Raw genomic sequence first — 17,574 nt, forward strand, 5'->3', positions numbered from 1 at the left:
TTTGAATGGTTTTATTGTGGATGTTTGTTTGTTGGAAAGAGGAATGTGTTCCTGATATTGAGATTTTACTTCCTAAAGTTCTGGACAGGAGAATAATCCCACACATGGTTCCTTTCTCAAAAGTTCAGTACTGCAGCTTTCTGATGAAAGTGATTAAGAAGATAGATTCTGGGCAGAATTACATTTCTTTCTGGAGTTATGAAACAACACATTGTACTCACTTTCTTCAAGTGGAGTCCCGGGTACATAGCTCCACTGCTTCACGTCCTGATTAATGCTACTTTATTTACTAAGAAGCAGAAACAGAGTAAATTTATTAATATGTATGACATAGGCGGCTGATGTCATATAATACTTGATTAATTAAAATGAAAGAATGTTATATATTTCCTAGATTACAAGTTAGGTTATTATGCATTTGACCATTTAATGTGAAGTGCCACTTTAATTAAATCTTTGGTTCAAAGCATATTCTCAACTGTAGGCCTATGTCAAGGAATTTCATAAATTTCCCCCTAACTTCAGAGAAAGGTAAGGCTTCCAAATTAATTATTGCTGCCAGTCCTCAGAAAGGAAATTCTAGGGCCAGGTATGGTGGCACAGGCCTGTAATCCCAGCTACTCAAGAGGCAGAGGTAGTAAGATCATGGTCCATGTTCACCTGAGCAAAGTTAGCAGGACCCTATCTGAAAGCAGATTAAAAGCAAAAGAATTGGGTAGTATAGCTGAAATGGTGGAGTGTTTGCCTAGCAAGAGGGAGGCCCTGAGTTCAATGCCTGGAAAGAAGGAAGGAAGAAAAGAAGGGAGGGAGGAAGGGAAGGAGAGAGGGAGGGAGGGAGGGAGGGAGGAAAGGAGGGAGAGTTCCATCCCAGTACATGTGAATCATGTAGGAATTAAGTCCATTTTCAGAAAGTATTTCGATTGTTTATTTGGCAGCTTTCTTTGTGCATGGGAAAATGTTTTTGCTTGCTTCCGGAGTAATGCTGTATGTTGACCACATTTAGGGAAAAAATGGAAACAGAGTGTAATACAAGAACCTCTGAAATAGAAGCCCAGTGTCAGGCTGACTGTCAGAAAGTCACTGAGCACTGCGAACAGACTCTCCGGAGCCTGGAGGAGCACCACCGACAAGAACTGAAGGAGCTCCTTGAACAGCGGCTGGAGGACAGAGCCCAGTGGGAGTTTGAGAAGGACGAGCTCACCCAGGAGTGTGCTGAGGTCCAGGAGCAGCTGAGGGAGACTCTGCAGAGAGAGAAAGCAACCTCCCTGGTCCTGACCAAGGAGAGGGAGATGCTGGAGAAGACATATAAGGAACATTTGAATAGCATGGTCGTTGAGAGGGAGCAGCTGCTCCAAGACCTGGAAGACCTGCGCAATGCATCTGAGAGCCAGCACAGCCTCCTGACCGACCAGATACTCGCGCTGAAGAGCGCCCATGCACAAGAACTAAGGGAGCAAGAGCAGGTTCTGTGCCAGGCTGGGGCCTCGAAGCAGCTGGCAAGCCAGCAGCTTGAAAGGCTGCAGATGGAGCATGACCAGGAGAGGCAGGACATGATGGCCAAACTTCTGGCCATAGAGAATGCCCACAGGGTGACATGTGAGACCGCTGATCGAGACCGAGCTGAGATGAGTGCAGAGATCTCCAGGCTTCAGAATAAAATCAAGGTCATACAGCAGGCGGCATCTCTGTCCAGGCTCCAGGGGGGCTACCAGGCAGTAGGAGGGGAGGAGGTGGAAGGAAGTAGAGGCATGTCCCTGCTTGAGCAAGGAGAACAGCTGTTGGAAGAAAATGGAGATGTCCTCATCAGTCTGCAGAAAGCTCATGAACGTGCAGTGAAGGAGAATGTAAAAATGGCTACTGAAATTTCTAGATTGCAACAGAGGCTGCAGAAATTAGAACCAGGGTCAGTAATGTCATCTTGTTTAGAAGAACCAACGACAGAGTTTTTGAGAAGTCCTGCAGAACAGTCACAGCCATTTTTATCACAAAACCAAATGAAGCAAGCTAAAAGTATCACTACACGGCACATCCAGAGCGACCTGCAGGAAAATGAGGTTCAGGATGCAACAAGTACAGAGACCAGCTCTGATCAGAGACACAAGGTCAGGATGGAAGAGTCTGAAGCTTCCATGGAGTGTTTCTCTGAGCTTGAAAATAGTGATGAGACCAGGACTGAATCCTGGGACTTGAAGAGCCACATTTGTCAGCTCCAAGAACAATTACAGATCTTACGTGCTGACTGTGACCGGGCTTCTGAAAAGAAACAGGATCTGCTTTTTGACATCTCTGTGCTAAAAAAGAAACTGAAGATGCTTGAGAGAGTCCCCGAGACTTCTCCCAAGTATAGGTTGCTATTTGAGGATGCCAGTCGAGAAAATGACTGCCTTCAGGAAGAGCTGAGAGTGATGGAAACGCGCTATGACAAGGCCTTAGAAAACAGTAAAGAACTCACTGCGGAAGTTTTCAGGTTGCGGGCGGAATTAAAGAAAGTGGAGGAAATGACAAGAACATTCCTTAGCCTGGAAAAGAATTACCATGATGTCAAGATGGAAAATGAGGAGCTGAATGTTTTGGTGGTGAGACTGCAAGGGCAGATTGATGAGCTTCGGGAAAGAGCGGTCCCACACAGTGACTGCAGCTTCTCTTTGTGGGAAGCCAAATCAGACAACCTGGAACTCCAGCCCAACGAGAAGGTGCTTGAACTCAGTCAATTGCCAGAAGAATGCATTCCCAAGGATAGACGCATGCACCATCTTGTAGAAGAATGGAAACAAGAAACTCAGTGCCAAGAGCAGGGAAGCACACAGCCCTTGGCAAAAGTCAAAGCCCATGAAATTGCCTGGTTACACAGAACCAAGAAAAGCCCAGAGTTCTTTTTGTTGCAGACACACCACGAAGAGCCCAGAGGTACACTGGAGGAAAACCCTGCCATCAGAGGCCTTCAAGACCCTCAATTTCAGCATCAGGCCACACTAGCAGAGTTAGAACTGGAGAAACAAAAGCTACAGGAGCTGACTAGAAAGCTAAGGGAGCGAGTCACCACTTTAGTTAAGCAGAAAGATGCCTCTTCTCAGGGAGAGAAGGAGGAAGAGCTGAAGGCCATGATGCATGACCTGCAGATCACATGCAGTGAAATGCAACAGAAAGTTGAACTGTTGAGGTAATGTATGCGCCTTCTAGACTCCACAGAAGCCCGCAAATCACCTGAGCCCATCTAACTTCTGCTGCTTGCCCTGCTTAGAGAAACTAACTTGTTGGTCTCCAAGAAGTGAGCAATATTGGAGACTTCCTTCTGCTTCTGTGTAATATTAACAAGTAGAATAACCTTCCCTAGTAGGCATTCCCTTCCTCATAGCAAATAAACGATGCCTGTTGGGGTGTGAAAGTTCGGAATGGCCAGTGTTCGCTGCATAGCCACACATATAATCAACAGAGGTCTTTCTCTAGCACTTTATTTGGATGGATAGATACTATGTTGCTCAACATTTACTTTCTCCATTTTGATGAAACACATTATATGAGAGTGGATGCCTTTTGTGTATTATTTAACTCATTTGGTAGCTAAGAACTCGTCTTATAATAATAAAGGAAAATGTTTGTGGCTTATAGGTTTTTCACTGATATTACTTGAAGTGCATGTTAATACCCTAATAAACAATGAGAATTTAGCTTAGAACATGTTTTACTCAGGAGTTACCAGATTCTAATAAATGTGCTTAAGGAATGAAGACAAAAGAATGAAGACTGATTTTTATTTTTATTTTTTTGCCAGTCCTGGGGCTTAAACTCAAGGCCTGGGCACTGTCTCTGAGCTTCTTTTGCCACAGCACCATTTCTGGCCTTTTCTGCTTATGTGGTACTAAAGAATGAAACCCAGGCTTCATGCATGCTAGGCAAGCACTCTACCACTCAGCCACATTCCCAGCCCATGAAGACTGATTTTAATGACTGCCCACTTGAATTCATGACAGAGAATTATAGTAGTCCTCTCTCAATATTGTTTTTTAAAACTAGTAAAATGTTACATTATAGCCAGGTGTTGGTAGCTCATGCCTGTGATCCTAGCTACTTAGGAAGCTGAGTTTAGAAGGATCCTAGTTCAAGGCCAGCCTGGGCAGAAAAATTCATGAAATCCTTTCTTGAGGAAAAGGAGTACATCCTACTATGTCCCTTTCTCAAGGACACAGTGCATACACCTGTTATCTCAGCTAGACTAAAAGCCTAACATTGGTGAGTTGTGTTCAGGTGTTTTCCCAGCAGAAAGTAAAACCCTATCTCAAAAATAACCAGTCAATGCTGGGTACTCACCAGCACCCAGATTACAAGCTCATGCTTGTAATCCTAGCTACTCAGAAGGCTGAGATCTGAGGATCCAGGTTCAGAGCCAGCCCGGGCAGGAAAGTATGTGAAACTCTTATCTCTAATAAACCACCAGAAAGCTGAAAGTGGCACTGTGGCTCAAGTGGTAGAGTGTTAGCCTTGAGCTGAAGAGCTGAGGGACAGCACCCAGGCCTAGAGTTCAAGCCCCATGACCAACAACAACAACAAAAAAAAACAGTAAAACTAGGGTTGGAGGCATGGCTTGATTGTAAGAGTGCCAACCTAGTGTGAAATCCTGAGTTCAAACTCTAGTACCACCAAAAAGAAATAAAATATAAATTTTGATATATAATGTAAATATATTTATTATATAATATATAATAAAGTATATAATTATACTTATATGTTATATAAATAATATAAATATAAATATTGATATAAAAAGCAAATAATTTGAATGTGCTTCTCTTTCTCAGGCTATTTTTCATTCATAACATCAAAATATAATGAGCTGAATTAAATCACAAAGTCAATGGTATACATATTTCAATGGGGGCCCTTTGGTTTATGTAATAAATTTTCTTTCTGTAGGTACTGGGTAGCCTAAAACAGAAGTTCATGTAACTTAGTAACATGGCCCATGTCTATTTGGAACAGGGAAAAATTGAGACTGAGATCAATAGAATCATTTGCTTGAGAAGCAGTATGCCTGCCATTGAGAAAACCAGCAACTAGACCGGCATCACAGCTCTATTTCCATTTCCATGTTCCTGCTTTTTAGGCCTCGCTTCCCTAACAGCTTTTAGTTGTGTTCTTACTTTCCCCCCAAAGTGAATTAGTATGCTATGACTTCATTTTCAAGTACTAAGACACTACTAATTTGGACTTTTTAAACTTATTTTATTGGAAGTTACTAGATAGTTTTTCCAACAACACCCTGATGACTGTCTTTTTGTAACTTCCTTTAAATCTCTGTACTGCAGATATGAATCTGAAAAGCTTCACAAGGAAAACTCTATTTTGAGAAATGAAATTACTACTTTAAATGAAGAAGATAGCATTTCTAGCCTGAAATTAGAGAAATTAAATGGATCTCAGGAAGAATTGTGGTAAGGCATATTATACTTAAATTTTCTGTAGACAGTTTATAAAGACCAAAAAACTATTTAACTTCAGATGTCAAAGTCTACCTCTGAAATTATATTTTCATTGTTCTTCTAGGCAAAAAATAGAAACTGTAGAACAGGAAAAAGCTGCAATTCAAAAGATGGCTGAAAATTTAAAGAAACAGGTAAAGAGACTATTTCCAACTATTTCTTGATTCTGAGAGCTCTTTTTTATTTGAAACACATAGAATAAACAAATTCTACTGATAAATATCATAAATGATGGTAAGATTGTGAATTCTAAGTTTGAAAATGGAAATTTGCCATTTAGAACTCTAAAATAGGTTCCTGGTTTTTGGAAAATAACGTATATGCTATTTTAGATCTTAAAAGCTCAATATCAACTTTACAAATTGTAGGAACATACAGGCAATACCTTAAGCCATACCTGTAAATACTAGCTCTAGCCCTTGTGTCCTTTTGATTAATTTTAGCTCCTTCCTGTTCCTCACCATGATTAAAAGTAGAGAGTTAAGGATAGAATCTCACAGATAGAGGATGCCACCAAATCAGCACATCACTTCAGAGATACAATTTATGGAGATGGTTGGTGCCACTCAGTGCTCATTTTATGTAATCTTCAAGCATGTAGATCCTAGGAAGAGCACCAAAGACCATGTCTGAAACAGTCCAAAAACAAGAACATACTAAGTAAATAATTTTTTAGCACTTGAAGTAGCCAAAGTGTTAACATCTAAAATGTATCTTGTACTCTTGTAGATAAATGGAAAAACTCAGACAAAAAACAGACAATTGATATGATCACATAATACAGCATGTAAGAAGATGGTTATCCTCATAAAAGCTAGAGAAGTTTAACTTTTTTTGACCCATTAAATTAACACAAATACAGATACTGTCAACGATTACAAGGGGTGTGAAGAATGAAAAATACATTGTTGATAGGCTTATAAGTTTTTGTTGTTGTTGTTGTTGTTTTGCTTTTGTTTTTTCGGTCGTGGGGCCTGAACTCTGGGCTTGGGCTCTGTCCCTGCGCTCTTCAGCTCAAGATGAGTGCTCTACCACTTGAGCCACAGCTCCACTTCCAAGTAGTTATTTTTTTTTTCCAGTTCTGGAGCTTGGACCCAGGGCCTAGGTACTGTCCCTGAGCTTCTTTTGCTCAAGGCCAGCACTCTACCACTTGAGCCACAGCACCACGTCCTGCTTTTTCTGTTTATGGGGTACTGAGAAATCAAACCCAGGGCTTCATGTATGCTAGGCAAGCACTCTACCATGAAGCCACATGCCCAGCCCAGTTTATAAGTTTTTATCACTACTAAGGATAGACATTTTGGAGATACTTAGCTAATAAGTTAGTATATATGCATACCTTCTAAGCCAACAATCCTGCTTTTATAAAATGATCCTAAATACAAAATGCTAACATGTATCATTTTGTTTGTTCATAATTAGAGGAAATATTGATAATGAGACTACCATGCAGTTATAAATCAATGCATTGTGGAAAATGTTGCAATAGGAAATATCCTACAGCTGCTTAAAGTTTAGCGTATATGATTTCTGAGCACAATAAGTTGGAAAGATAAGCATCTATAAGATTATAAGTGAAAAAGCATGCTGTCCAAAGATGAAAAGATCCAGTTTTTTACTTTAAAAAGAGAGAGGGAGAAGAATCAATATGTCTGTGGGTACCACGTATGGTCTGGTACTCTAGTATTCCACATACACAGCGGGTCCCTGTAGAGTGGGATTGGGCTGACTATGCCTCACTTCTTCATCTTCTTCTGATGTGACTGAATTTGTAATGATGAGTCTATTTCTGTTACTACTTATATGTATTTTTAAACTTTCATAGAGAAGGAAGCAACAATTAGCCTCTAAATCTGTTTTTTTTTTAAACTGAAGTAGGGTAGCAAGTTTTTTTAAAAACTTATTTCCATTTTAATTAGATTTCAGATTTAAAAACCAAAAACCAACAGTTGGATTCAGAAAATAGAGAACTTAGCCAAAAGAACTCTCAAAACCAGGAAGAACTGCAGGACCTTAATGAGCGTCTGGCAGAGCTGCTGTGCCAGAAAGAAGAAGAGCCAGGGGAGAGTTCATTTGAGGAATGGGAACAAGAAAAGGCTGATCTGAAAAAGGAGCTAGAACTGTATAAAATGCAGGTATGCACCACAGACACCCTACTGCTTTATTATTATTATTATTATTATTGAAGAAGTCCTGAGAAGAAATATTTGTATTAAGTTTCTTATGCATAAAGCCTTCATAATTAAAACAGTATGGCACTGGCATATTACCATGTATTCTGGAGAGACAAATGTAATAAGAAGTCTAGAGTTTGGCCCAGAGACACATGGAAACTGATTTCCCTATCTGTGAATCCAACCAACCACTGATCAAAAATAATTTTAATTGCATCTATACTAAACATGTAGATTTCTTTTTCTTGTTATTTTTCCCTAAAAGGTACAGTATAATAACTATAGCATTTACATTTGCTAGGGACATAAGTAGTCTAGAGATGAGTATGTAAGAGAATGTAAGTTATATGCAGAACAATGCCATTGTATATAAGGGACTTGAGCATCTGAGGAGTTTGGGATCTGAACTGGTCATAGAGCCGAATACCAAAGGGTGATTACTATATGGGCAAAGGTAGCTTCTCAGGCTACTAGAATAAAGGTAGACTTGGAAACAAGTGGTAGCGGGACAACTGGATAGATGTTTTGAGATAATTAGAATGAAAAAATTACCAATATAAAAATATAACTGTACAAATACTAGAAGAAAATGAGCAAATTTGGCTTTAACCTTTGCATAAAGAAAGACAGATTCAAAATAGAAGTAATAAAATAAAAAGTTGCTTATAATTTTTTAAATGGCTGAAAAAAGTCAAAAGACAACTGACAAAATAGAATAAAATGTTCATAACATATCCCACAGAGAAAATAATTGGTATTGCTAAAGATATTGAGACAGCCGGGCGCTGGTGGCTCACGCCTGTAATCCTAGCTACTCAGGAGGCTGAGATCTGAGGATCGCGGTTCAAAGCCAGCCCGGGCAGGAGAGACCGCGAGACTCCTATCTCCAATAAAAAGCACCAGAAAACCGGAAGTGGCGCTGTAGCTCAAGTGGTAGAGCGCTCGCCTTGAGCTGAAGAGCTGAGGGACAGCACCCAGGCCCAGAGTTCAAGCCCCACGACCGACAAAAAAAAAAAAAAGATATTGAGACATATAAAAACAAAATGTCAGCCAAGTGCTGGTGGCTCATGCCTGGTTATTCAGGAGGCTGAGATCTGAGGATTTTGGTTCAAAGCCAACCCAGGCAAGAAAGTCTGTGAGACTCTTATCTCCAATAAACTACTCAGAAAAAGTTGGAAGTGGTACCATGGCTCAAGTGGTAGAGTTCTAACTAACCTTGAGCACAAAGAGGCTCCGAGACCCCCCAGGCTCTGAGGTCAGGTCCCAACACTGACAAAAGAAATGAACTTTAAAGATACATGAAAAATAAATAAATAAAAATGGCTCTCAAACCTTTAAAACTACATTCAAAATCATTGTAATTACAGAAATGGAAATTTGACATTGGTAATGATTTCTCACCTAAACAATGAGCAGTAACTTGTACTGTAACAGTGTGCTCTTTGGGTAAGGCTGTGGGAACAAGCACCTATAAACCACGTTGATGGTGCATACTATATTGGTACCATCTTTGTGAAGGTAGATTTGGCCCTCCCGGACATAGTCACATGCTTACTTACCTTTGTCCAGTGATCTCACTTCTACACATCTACCCTAAAGATGTACTGTAGTAATATGATTCATGTACACAGAATTGTTCAGAATTGCCAAACAGTGGAAGCAAGCCAGATGTTCGTATATGAGGCTGGGTCCATGCATATTATGGATAAACAGCAGAAGAAAACAATGAAAAATATATCTATTTATATGAAATGAATCCCAGGACATAATGTTAAGTGAAAAAAGAAGAGTAATTATAATATGCCTTCAAACATGTAAAAAAAAGAAGGGGGGATGTTAGAAAACATACATGAGCCAGGTATTGATAGTTCATGCCTGTAGTCCTAACTACTCAGGAAGCTGAGATCTGAGGATCTCAGTTCAAAGCCAGCCTAAGCAGGAAAGTCTATAGACTCTTATCTTCAATAAACTACTCAGAAAAAGCTGCGGCATAAGTGGTTGAGCACTAACCTTGAGCAAAATGAAGCTCAGCGACAGCGCCCAGGCCCTGAGTTCAAGCCCTAGGACCAGCATACACACACACAAAAAAGAAATACACATATATCTTCTCACTTGTATAAAACAAGTGCAAACTTGATAAACCATAAAATGATATCAAATGGTTTGATGGATTTTTTAGAGAGTGAGTAAGAAAGGGATAGACAGATGAATGGGAATGCGCTAGAAGATATTAGGGAGTTACACTTGTCTAAGTTTATCTTTGTTGGTAGCTCTTGTTAGTTAGAATAATATTGTTTACAAGATCCTTTTGTTCTTCCTTCTTCCTCCCCTCCCCCCACCCCCAATGTTGGGAATTGAATCCAGGGTTTCACTCTGCCACTGAGCTACGTCCCCAGGTCTATTTCACACAGTTTTCAAATACTCCCCAAATATGCTGGGCATGGTAGTTCTTGTATGTAATCCTAGCTAGTGAGAGATGGAGATCAGAAGATATAGAGGAATGTAGTTTCAAACCAGCCTAGGCAAAAATTTCTCAAGATCCCACATTTTACCCCATAAAAATCTGGACATATGGTGCATGCCTGTCATCCTAGCTGTGAAGATCACATGAATAGGAGAATTGCTACTAGGCTGGCTCCAGGCAGAAAGCAAAATGATCTGAAGGTGTAACTCAAGGGAGAAAGTATCTGCCTACCAAGTCCAAGTTCAAACTCAGTACTGCCAAAAAAGATTGAACAATTTGATCAACAAAATTAAGCTAGTATAGAACATAATAATTACCAAATGTCAAAGACAATAGATACCTGTACTTATTAACAAAAAAAAACTAATTAGAGAAACAACAGTTCTTTCACGTAAAATTTTCATTAATAAATTATAGGAAAAAAATAGTAAAATCATCCTTTGACAAACAACCAAGTAAAAACCCAAGATATTTTTGGTTAGCTGCATTGAATATAAGGACAAATGGGCATAAAACTATGTGTCACTGGATTGATAGCATTTCCTTAATACTGCCTATGTGAACCTAGTTGAGTGAGCTCAACAAGGATGTCTTTTATTTGACTTTATTTTTCTCCTAGTCCTCCACATTAGTGTCTTCTCTGGAGGCAGAACTTTCAGAAGTTAAAATCCAGTCTCACATTGTGGAACAGGAAAACCACCTTCTCAAGGATGAACTGGAGAAAATGAGCCAAGTAAGTTTGTATGCTACTGAGAGAGTTCATGGAACCCTGATGGTCTAATGGTCTGTTGTTTCCAGCCTGCAAATGTTCTCTGCAGTAGTGTATTTCTTAGTGACACCGAGGACTTGAAGTACAAGTTGATTTATAAGGAAACCTATTGATAATTCCCCTAGTTCGGTTCTAGTTATGTAACTTATTTATGTTGTAGACTGAAATTCTCTTAGTATAAATGACACCCATCCATTTCAATCTGTTTGTTGTTTCCTCTTCTCCTGGCTGGATGAGAAAGTAACATTAGTTGGTTTAAGAGAGGATGACTTTCTTGCTTGTAACTTTTAGGACTGACTGTTCACTGGTTTGTGAGGCTGCCTGCCAAGGGGCTGCGTCCCTTGTAGCCAGTGTGATGCATTGGTAAGCAGAGGATTCATAAGTGAATCCTCACTTATGAAGCCTTTTTCAGACTATAAAAGAGGGCACGCCTTACAAAGCATGTCCTAGTTTACTCTTCTTTTCCATTCTGAGTAAAAGTCTTTCAGTTGGGACACTTCTGATTTATAGTAGGACAATTTCATTTTTCATTTACTTGCCCTTGGGTTACTTTAATATTTTGATATCATCAGATTAGGAAGTAGTCTTTCTGTGCCAGTTCAGCCTGTGACTATAGGCTATATTCTTTGACTGTACAATTATTGAGTCTAGACTAGGTTTACACTAGGCCTATACCAGGTAGTGTTGTATTTTTGATCTTTGGCTCATTATAAGTCTTGTTTACCTAATAGGATTATGAAACTCTCAGGATATTTGTGTCTTTTGTAATAGCTGATATAATACTAATACTCAACAAGGTTTTGTACAAACAAGTACTGTAGGCTGAACACAGGTAGCCAACTCTTCAATCCCAGCTGTATGGGAGGCTGGGATAAGAGGATTGTGGTTTGAGGCCAGCCCAGTCAAAAAAGTTAGTGAGACCCTATTTCAAAAAACCAAGCTCCACTAAACACTGTGTTGAAAATGAACTAAACAACTTCATGGGGGGGGGGGGAAGTGGCACAAGGAGGGACAAACTGAGAGAAAATGAGGGAAGAGGTGACACTGTTCAAAAAGATGATATTGTCCCAAAAAAATGTACTCATTACCTGACTTACATAACTGTAACTCTCTGTACATCACTTTTACAATAACAAAATTAAATTAAAAAAACAAGCTAGGTAGTATGGTGGTTCACAACCATAATCCCAGCTACATGAGAGTTAGGGGGAAGGTAAGAAGATCAAAGCCAGCCCCAGGTAAAAGGAAAACTCTACCTGAAAAACTAAAGCCAAAAAGGGCTGATGGTATAGCTCAAGTAGTAGAGTGCTTGCCTAAAAAGAGTGAGACCCTAGGTTCAAGCCACTCCTACCTAAAAAAAAAAAGGTATGGTTATAGAAACTATATCCATTCTGCCATGACTAGTTCATTACATTGCTGAAGTTTAAACTCATAGGAGTTTTCTGTGGTGTGTAGTTTCCCAAAGCTATTGCAATTAAATTTATCCTCATTAATTCAAACATCCTTTCTTTCCTTTGCCTTTTAAAAGTATATAGCTCAACTTCTAAAATGGCAGTGATCACTTCCAAGTAATGGGGAATGTTTGCTATGAAACTTTGCTGTGCTAGAGAACAGAAGAAGACTCACAGAGTTGAGAGAAAACCACTGAGATGAGGACATCATTATGTGCCTTTTGGGGGGGGGAGGGGGTCTGGTCATGGGGCCTGAACTCTGGGCCTGGGCACTGTCCCTCAGTTCAGCTCAAGGCTAGCGCTCTACCACTTGAGCCACAGCGCCACTTCTGGCTTTTTTCTTTTTGCTTATGTGGTGCTGAGGAATCAAACCCACAGCCTCGTGCATGCAAGGCAAGCACTCTACCACTGAGCCACCTTCCCAGCCCTCATTATGTACCTTTTACGGAGGCATTGGCCTACCTAGTGAGATAGAAAAACAGTGAGCCTGCATGCATTTGATAAGAAGTACTTTCATTGGCTCCAAGATTCTTAGCAAGGTAGTATTGGCCTTGACAGCTTGGACCTAGAGAGCTTGTGCCATTATTTGTGATGTCATGGTTTATACCTCAAGCCAATTTTCCTGTGTTACCTCTTGCACTGACTAGAAACACACAGCATCAGCAGAAGGCACCTGCTGCTCTGTAGATGCTCAAATAGCATGGAGCTTGCTGGTATTTGGGGTAGAGACAGGTAGTGAGGAAAGCAGTGTAGGCCCTTCATTGCACCACTGTCCAGGTAAAGTACAACTTCTAGGATCCTGACTTGTTTACCCTTGTAAGGTATGTTGAATTTGTTGCCAACTGAAGACAGGAATCAACTTGTAAAGTCTTATTTTGGTGTAGCAATATATATATATATATATATATATATATATATATAGTATATGTATATATATAAATATATACATATATATATAAATGTTGTACAGAGGGGTTACAGGAGTAAGGTAATGAGTACATTTTGTAGTGAGCATTGTTACCTCCTCCTTTGTTTTCCCCTACCATAACTTCCCTCCTCCCAACCCCCCCAACCCCAACATTGTAAAGTTCGTTTTCAACATAGTGTCCCGTACATCTCGTCATCACAATGGGTCAGCCTGCATCCCCATTTAAGCATTCCGCTGTATCCCTTCCCCTCCCCAAATTACAAAAATATATATACACTGGCATCAAAACCAGTGAAAACAGGGGTTATACCGTGGGGGGAAGAACATACAAAAGAAACAAAAGAATCACATAGTGCATTGTAAGTATATTAAAAACACTAGCAAGAGAGAAAAAAACCACTTGTGTCCCTGTCTTGGGGTACATTTTGCTTAACATTATCTCATGTGGTCATATGTACATAGCCTTTGACCTTCTCTGCTTGTTGGTGTAGCCATTTTGAAGCTAAATATAGGTAGGAAATAGAAATACTGCCATATCCCAATATAATAAAGAGTTAAAATGTATCACCAGGACCACCAGAAGGAAATGGGAAGGGGAAAGGAAGGGGGAGGAGAGGGAAGAGAGAAAGGGAAAAGGAAGCAGAAGAGGAAGGAAAAAGGGCAAAAATCAAATACAAGGGAGGGCAGTTAAAAGTCTATAAGTGATGAGAAAGGATTAGGAATGCAAGAACCCATCAGCCTCGGCAACCAGTGGTTGTCAACAGGGTCGGAGGTCAGGATTGGCTCCTGACCCTGGGACATTTATTGTTAACACACTGAGAGAGAGTATTGCCTGGTATCTAGTGGACAAAGCCAGAGATGCCATGAAACATTCCACCGTGTATGTACGGGACAGACAGTCCTCCACAACGGGGAGGCAGCCTGCTTTGCCTGGATTTTTGAAAGCACACAGGAGGAGGCAGCATGTCCACAGGTGCTGTGTTACTGTAATCAACTTCCCTTCCAGAGGGAAGGGCACAGCCTTAAACTAGACCTTCTACTGATAACCCAAACCGCCTATGACCATTCCATAGTCTTTTTATTATTACTGCTATTTTGAGATAGGCTCTCCCTATGTATCCTAGGCGGGCCTCAACCTCATAATCCTCCTGCCTCAGCCTCCCAAGTGCTGAGATGACAGGTGGTCTTAAACTGAGATTTTAAAAGAATTTTTTTTTCTCATTCAAAAGGATGAGCAAAAAGTAACATGCGTCATGAACACAAATCGATGGCAACATTTTAGTATGTTATTTAATCGTGAAGGTAAAATGGAAAGCTAGGGATGATTATTTAACAGCATCTGTCTGAGTTGTTCGAAACACGCTTCAACAGTCAAATGATGCATAGAAAGATGCTAGCAGGGAGCAGTTTGTTAAAGTTAATTAAAGTCTGCTAGATTTTATATGTCCCATGAAATAGCTTCAAATAAGGTAATCTGAGTGCCATGAAAGTGCCACTTATAAATACCTCTTTATGAACACTGCCAGGAGGTGACAGGAGGCTCATTTGTCTTTCTTACAGCTGCACAGATGTCCTGATGTCTCTGAGGTACAGCAAAAGCTGTCTAGTGTATTAAACTACAACGAAGCACTGCGGAAAGAAAAAGAAGTTCTAAGTACAGAATTAAATGACTGCCTGGATAAGGTACAAAAATAGTAGACTTGACCTTCACTGTACTGTAGGTACCATCATGAGCATTTCCATACAGACAGCGGCCCATAAGCCTCCAGTATCAGCCCAACTGCTCCAGAGCTGGCTGCAACAGTGTTTGAACTGGTGTCACATGACCTTAGATCTTTTTTTTTAGGGGGGGGGGAGGTCGTGGGGCTTGAACTCTGGGCCTTGACCTTGTCCCTGAGCTCTTCAGCTCAAATCTAGGACTCTACCACTTGAGCCTCAGGGCCACTTCCAGTTTTCTGGTGATTAATTGGAGATAAGAGTCTCACAGACTTTCCTGCCTGCCTGGCTTTGAACCACAATCCTCAGATTTCTACCTCCTAAGTAGCTAGGATTACAGGCATGAGCCACCAGCCCCCGGCATGACCTTAGATCTTATGAAGCCAAGATTGCTACTTAACATATATGATACATAACACTTTCTATGTCCTATAAATATTTTTATAATTAGGTATCTATTTCCTATATGCTTTTTTCCATTGTATATTCTTAGCAGCTCCAAAAACACTTCTGTTTCCCCATTCCCATCTGCTTTAGTTAGGGTCAGTCTATATTTTCCTGTACCCTCTGAGATTTCTAATTGCCTTCCAGACCACTTCTCACCCTGAAAATATGAGATAGAAGCTGGGTGCTGCTGGTGGCTCATGCCTGTAATCCTAGCTACTCAGGAGGCTGTGATCTGAGGATCCTAGTTCAAAACCAGCTCAGGCAGAAAAGTCTGTGAGATTTTTTTTTTTTGTAGGTCGTGGGGCTTGAACTCTGGGCTTGGGCGCTGTCCCTGCACTCTTCAGTTCAAGGCAAGCGCTGTACCACTTGTGCCACAGCACCACTTCCAGTTTTCTGGTAGTTTATTGGAGATAAGAGTTTCACAGATTTTCTTGCCTGGGCTGGCTTTGAACCATGATCCTCAGATCTCAGCCTCCTGAGTAGCAAGGATTATAGACGTGATCCACCAGTGCCTGGCTGTGAGATTCTTATCTACAATTAACCACTGAAGAGCCAGAAAGAGCAGTGGCTCAAGTGATAGAGTTATGAGCCTTAAGTGAAAAAGCTAAAGGAGAGTTCAGGGCCCTGAGTTCAAGTCCCATTACTGACACCAAAACTAACTAAAATAAAATAAAATTGATAGTAATTTAAAAAATGAGAAAACTAAGAAGAGACTCTTCAAAATTAGAAGTAGAACAGAGGAAAACTACTTCCACACCCCCCACGGAAACAGTTGGCACTTGCTCTTGACTGTGTAAGTGAAGACCTATGAGTTGAGACTAGATACATTTGCAAATATGCTCCGACCTTTCTTCTTCTCTTGAAATAGCTGGCACAATCTAGCCTTTTGGAGAACAGAATTGCGACAATGAAGCAAGAGCAGCAGTCTTGGGAGCATCAGAGTGAGAGCTTAAAGTCACAGCTGGTGGCTTCACAGGAAAAGGTACGAAGGCAATTGTTCCCTCATTTTTTTTTTTATCATCCCAAGAGAATGGCCCAAGAAGGCTCCACGTGACGCTATGGGACTGAGTTTGACACACCTTCGCAGTATTGAAGAGTAAATTAAACAATATTTCCCTCCAAGTTTATTACTTGGGAGAGTACTTACTATGGTAGGTTGAGGGTATTATATAAAAATGACTAGTATTACCAACTTAAAAACCATATTTCTAAAGCAGGTTCATTCCCTATTACACTCAAAGATCTCTATCAACATTCCTTTTACAAATTGAAATTCAATTCAGATATATTTGGGATTTCGTGTGGAGTAGGAGTCCACAAGTCTGTGTTGTTATTTTCAACTAAGGGCTTTATAAACCAGTACCATGGGCCAAAACATAGTTTCTACAAGATGCAGGGACTATGTTTTATGTGGTGCAAGCCCACCCTTACTGGTTCTATCAAATGTCTTGTAGATGTCCATGAGATAATTATATTAGCAGTATTTTGTTCCAGGCAAATTTATTCTTTTCCTAAATATACCATAACATCCTGTAAGTAAAAAGATGTCCTGCGTTTTCACTGAGCGGGGCCTGGGAGTCCTTTTGACCTTGTTTACGCATTGCTGTGTAGCATTGTTGTGTAGTGTTCTTGTGTAGCAGTACAAGATCCTTCTCCTGCAGGTTCAGAATTTAGAAGACACCCTGCAGAATGTGAATCTTCAGATGTCCCGGATCAAATCTGACCTCCGAGTGACTCAGCAAGAAAAAGAAGCTTTAAAACAAGAAGTGATGTCTTTACACAGACAGCTTCAGAACTCTTGTGACAAGGTAACTTCTCTCTTTTTTTTAAATTGAGGCATAAAGTATGATAAAGTGCACCAACTTTTAGTTGATAATTTCATTTTTACATGTATCTACTTATACATACATAGGATGCTTTACGTATAGATATGTATAGGATCAGAGTATAGAAAATGTCTGGCTGGCCAGGCGCTGGTGGCTCACGCCTATAATCCTAGCTACTCAGGAGGCTGAGATCTGAGGATCACCGTTCAAAGCCAGCCCAGGCAGGAGAGACCTTGAGACTCCTATCTCCAATAAACCACCAGAAAACCGGAAGTGGCGCTGTAGCTCAAGTGGTAGAGCGCTCGCCTTGAGCTGAAGAGCT

The 17,574-nt window shown here is 40.4% G+C and overlaps 1 protein-coding gene across 1 annotated transcript in view; it reads left to right on the top strand.

Annotated features, from left to right (window-relative positions):
• Nin (ninein (GSK3B interacting protein)) overlaps positions 1-17,574 on the top strand; it is a 114,058-nt gene that overhangs the window by 76,347 nt on the left and 20,137 nt on the right. The window contains exons 18-25 of the mRNA XM_013012224.1: positions 1,004-3,160; positions 5,304-5,429; positions 5,542-5,611; positions 7,397-7,612; positions 10,735-10,848; positions 14,824-14,946; positions 16,295-16,408; positions 17,088-17,234. Of these exons, the coding sequence (XP_012867678.1) occupies positions 1,004-3,160; positions 5,304-5,429; positions 5,542-5,611; positions 7,397-7,612; positions 10,735-10,848; positions 14,824-14,946; positions 16,295-16,408; positions 17,088-17,234 (3,067 nt within the window). The remainder of the gene's footprint in view (positions 1-1,003; positions 3,161-5,303; positions 5,430-5,541; positions 5,612-7,396; positions 7,613-10,734; positions 10,849-14,823; positions 14,947-16,294; positions 16,409-17,087; positions 17,235-17,574) is intronic.

This window comes from Dipodomys ordii, unplaced genomic scaffold (genome assembly GCF_000151885.1).
Source record: "Dipodomys ordii isolate 6190 unplaced genomic scaffold, Dord_2.0 Scaffold16, whole genome shotgun sequence".
NCBI classification, from domain to species: Eukaryota; Metazoa; Chordata; class Mammalia; order Rodentia; family Heteromyidae; genus Dipodomys; species Dipodomys ordii.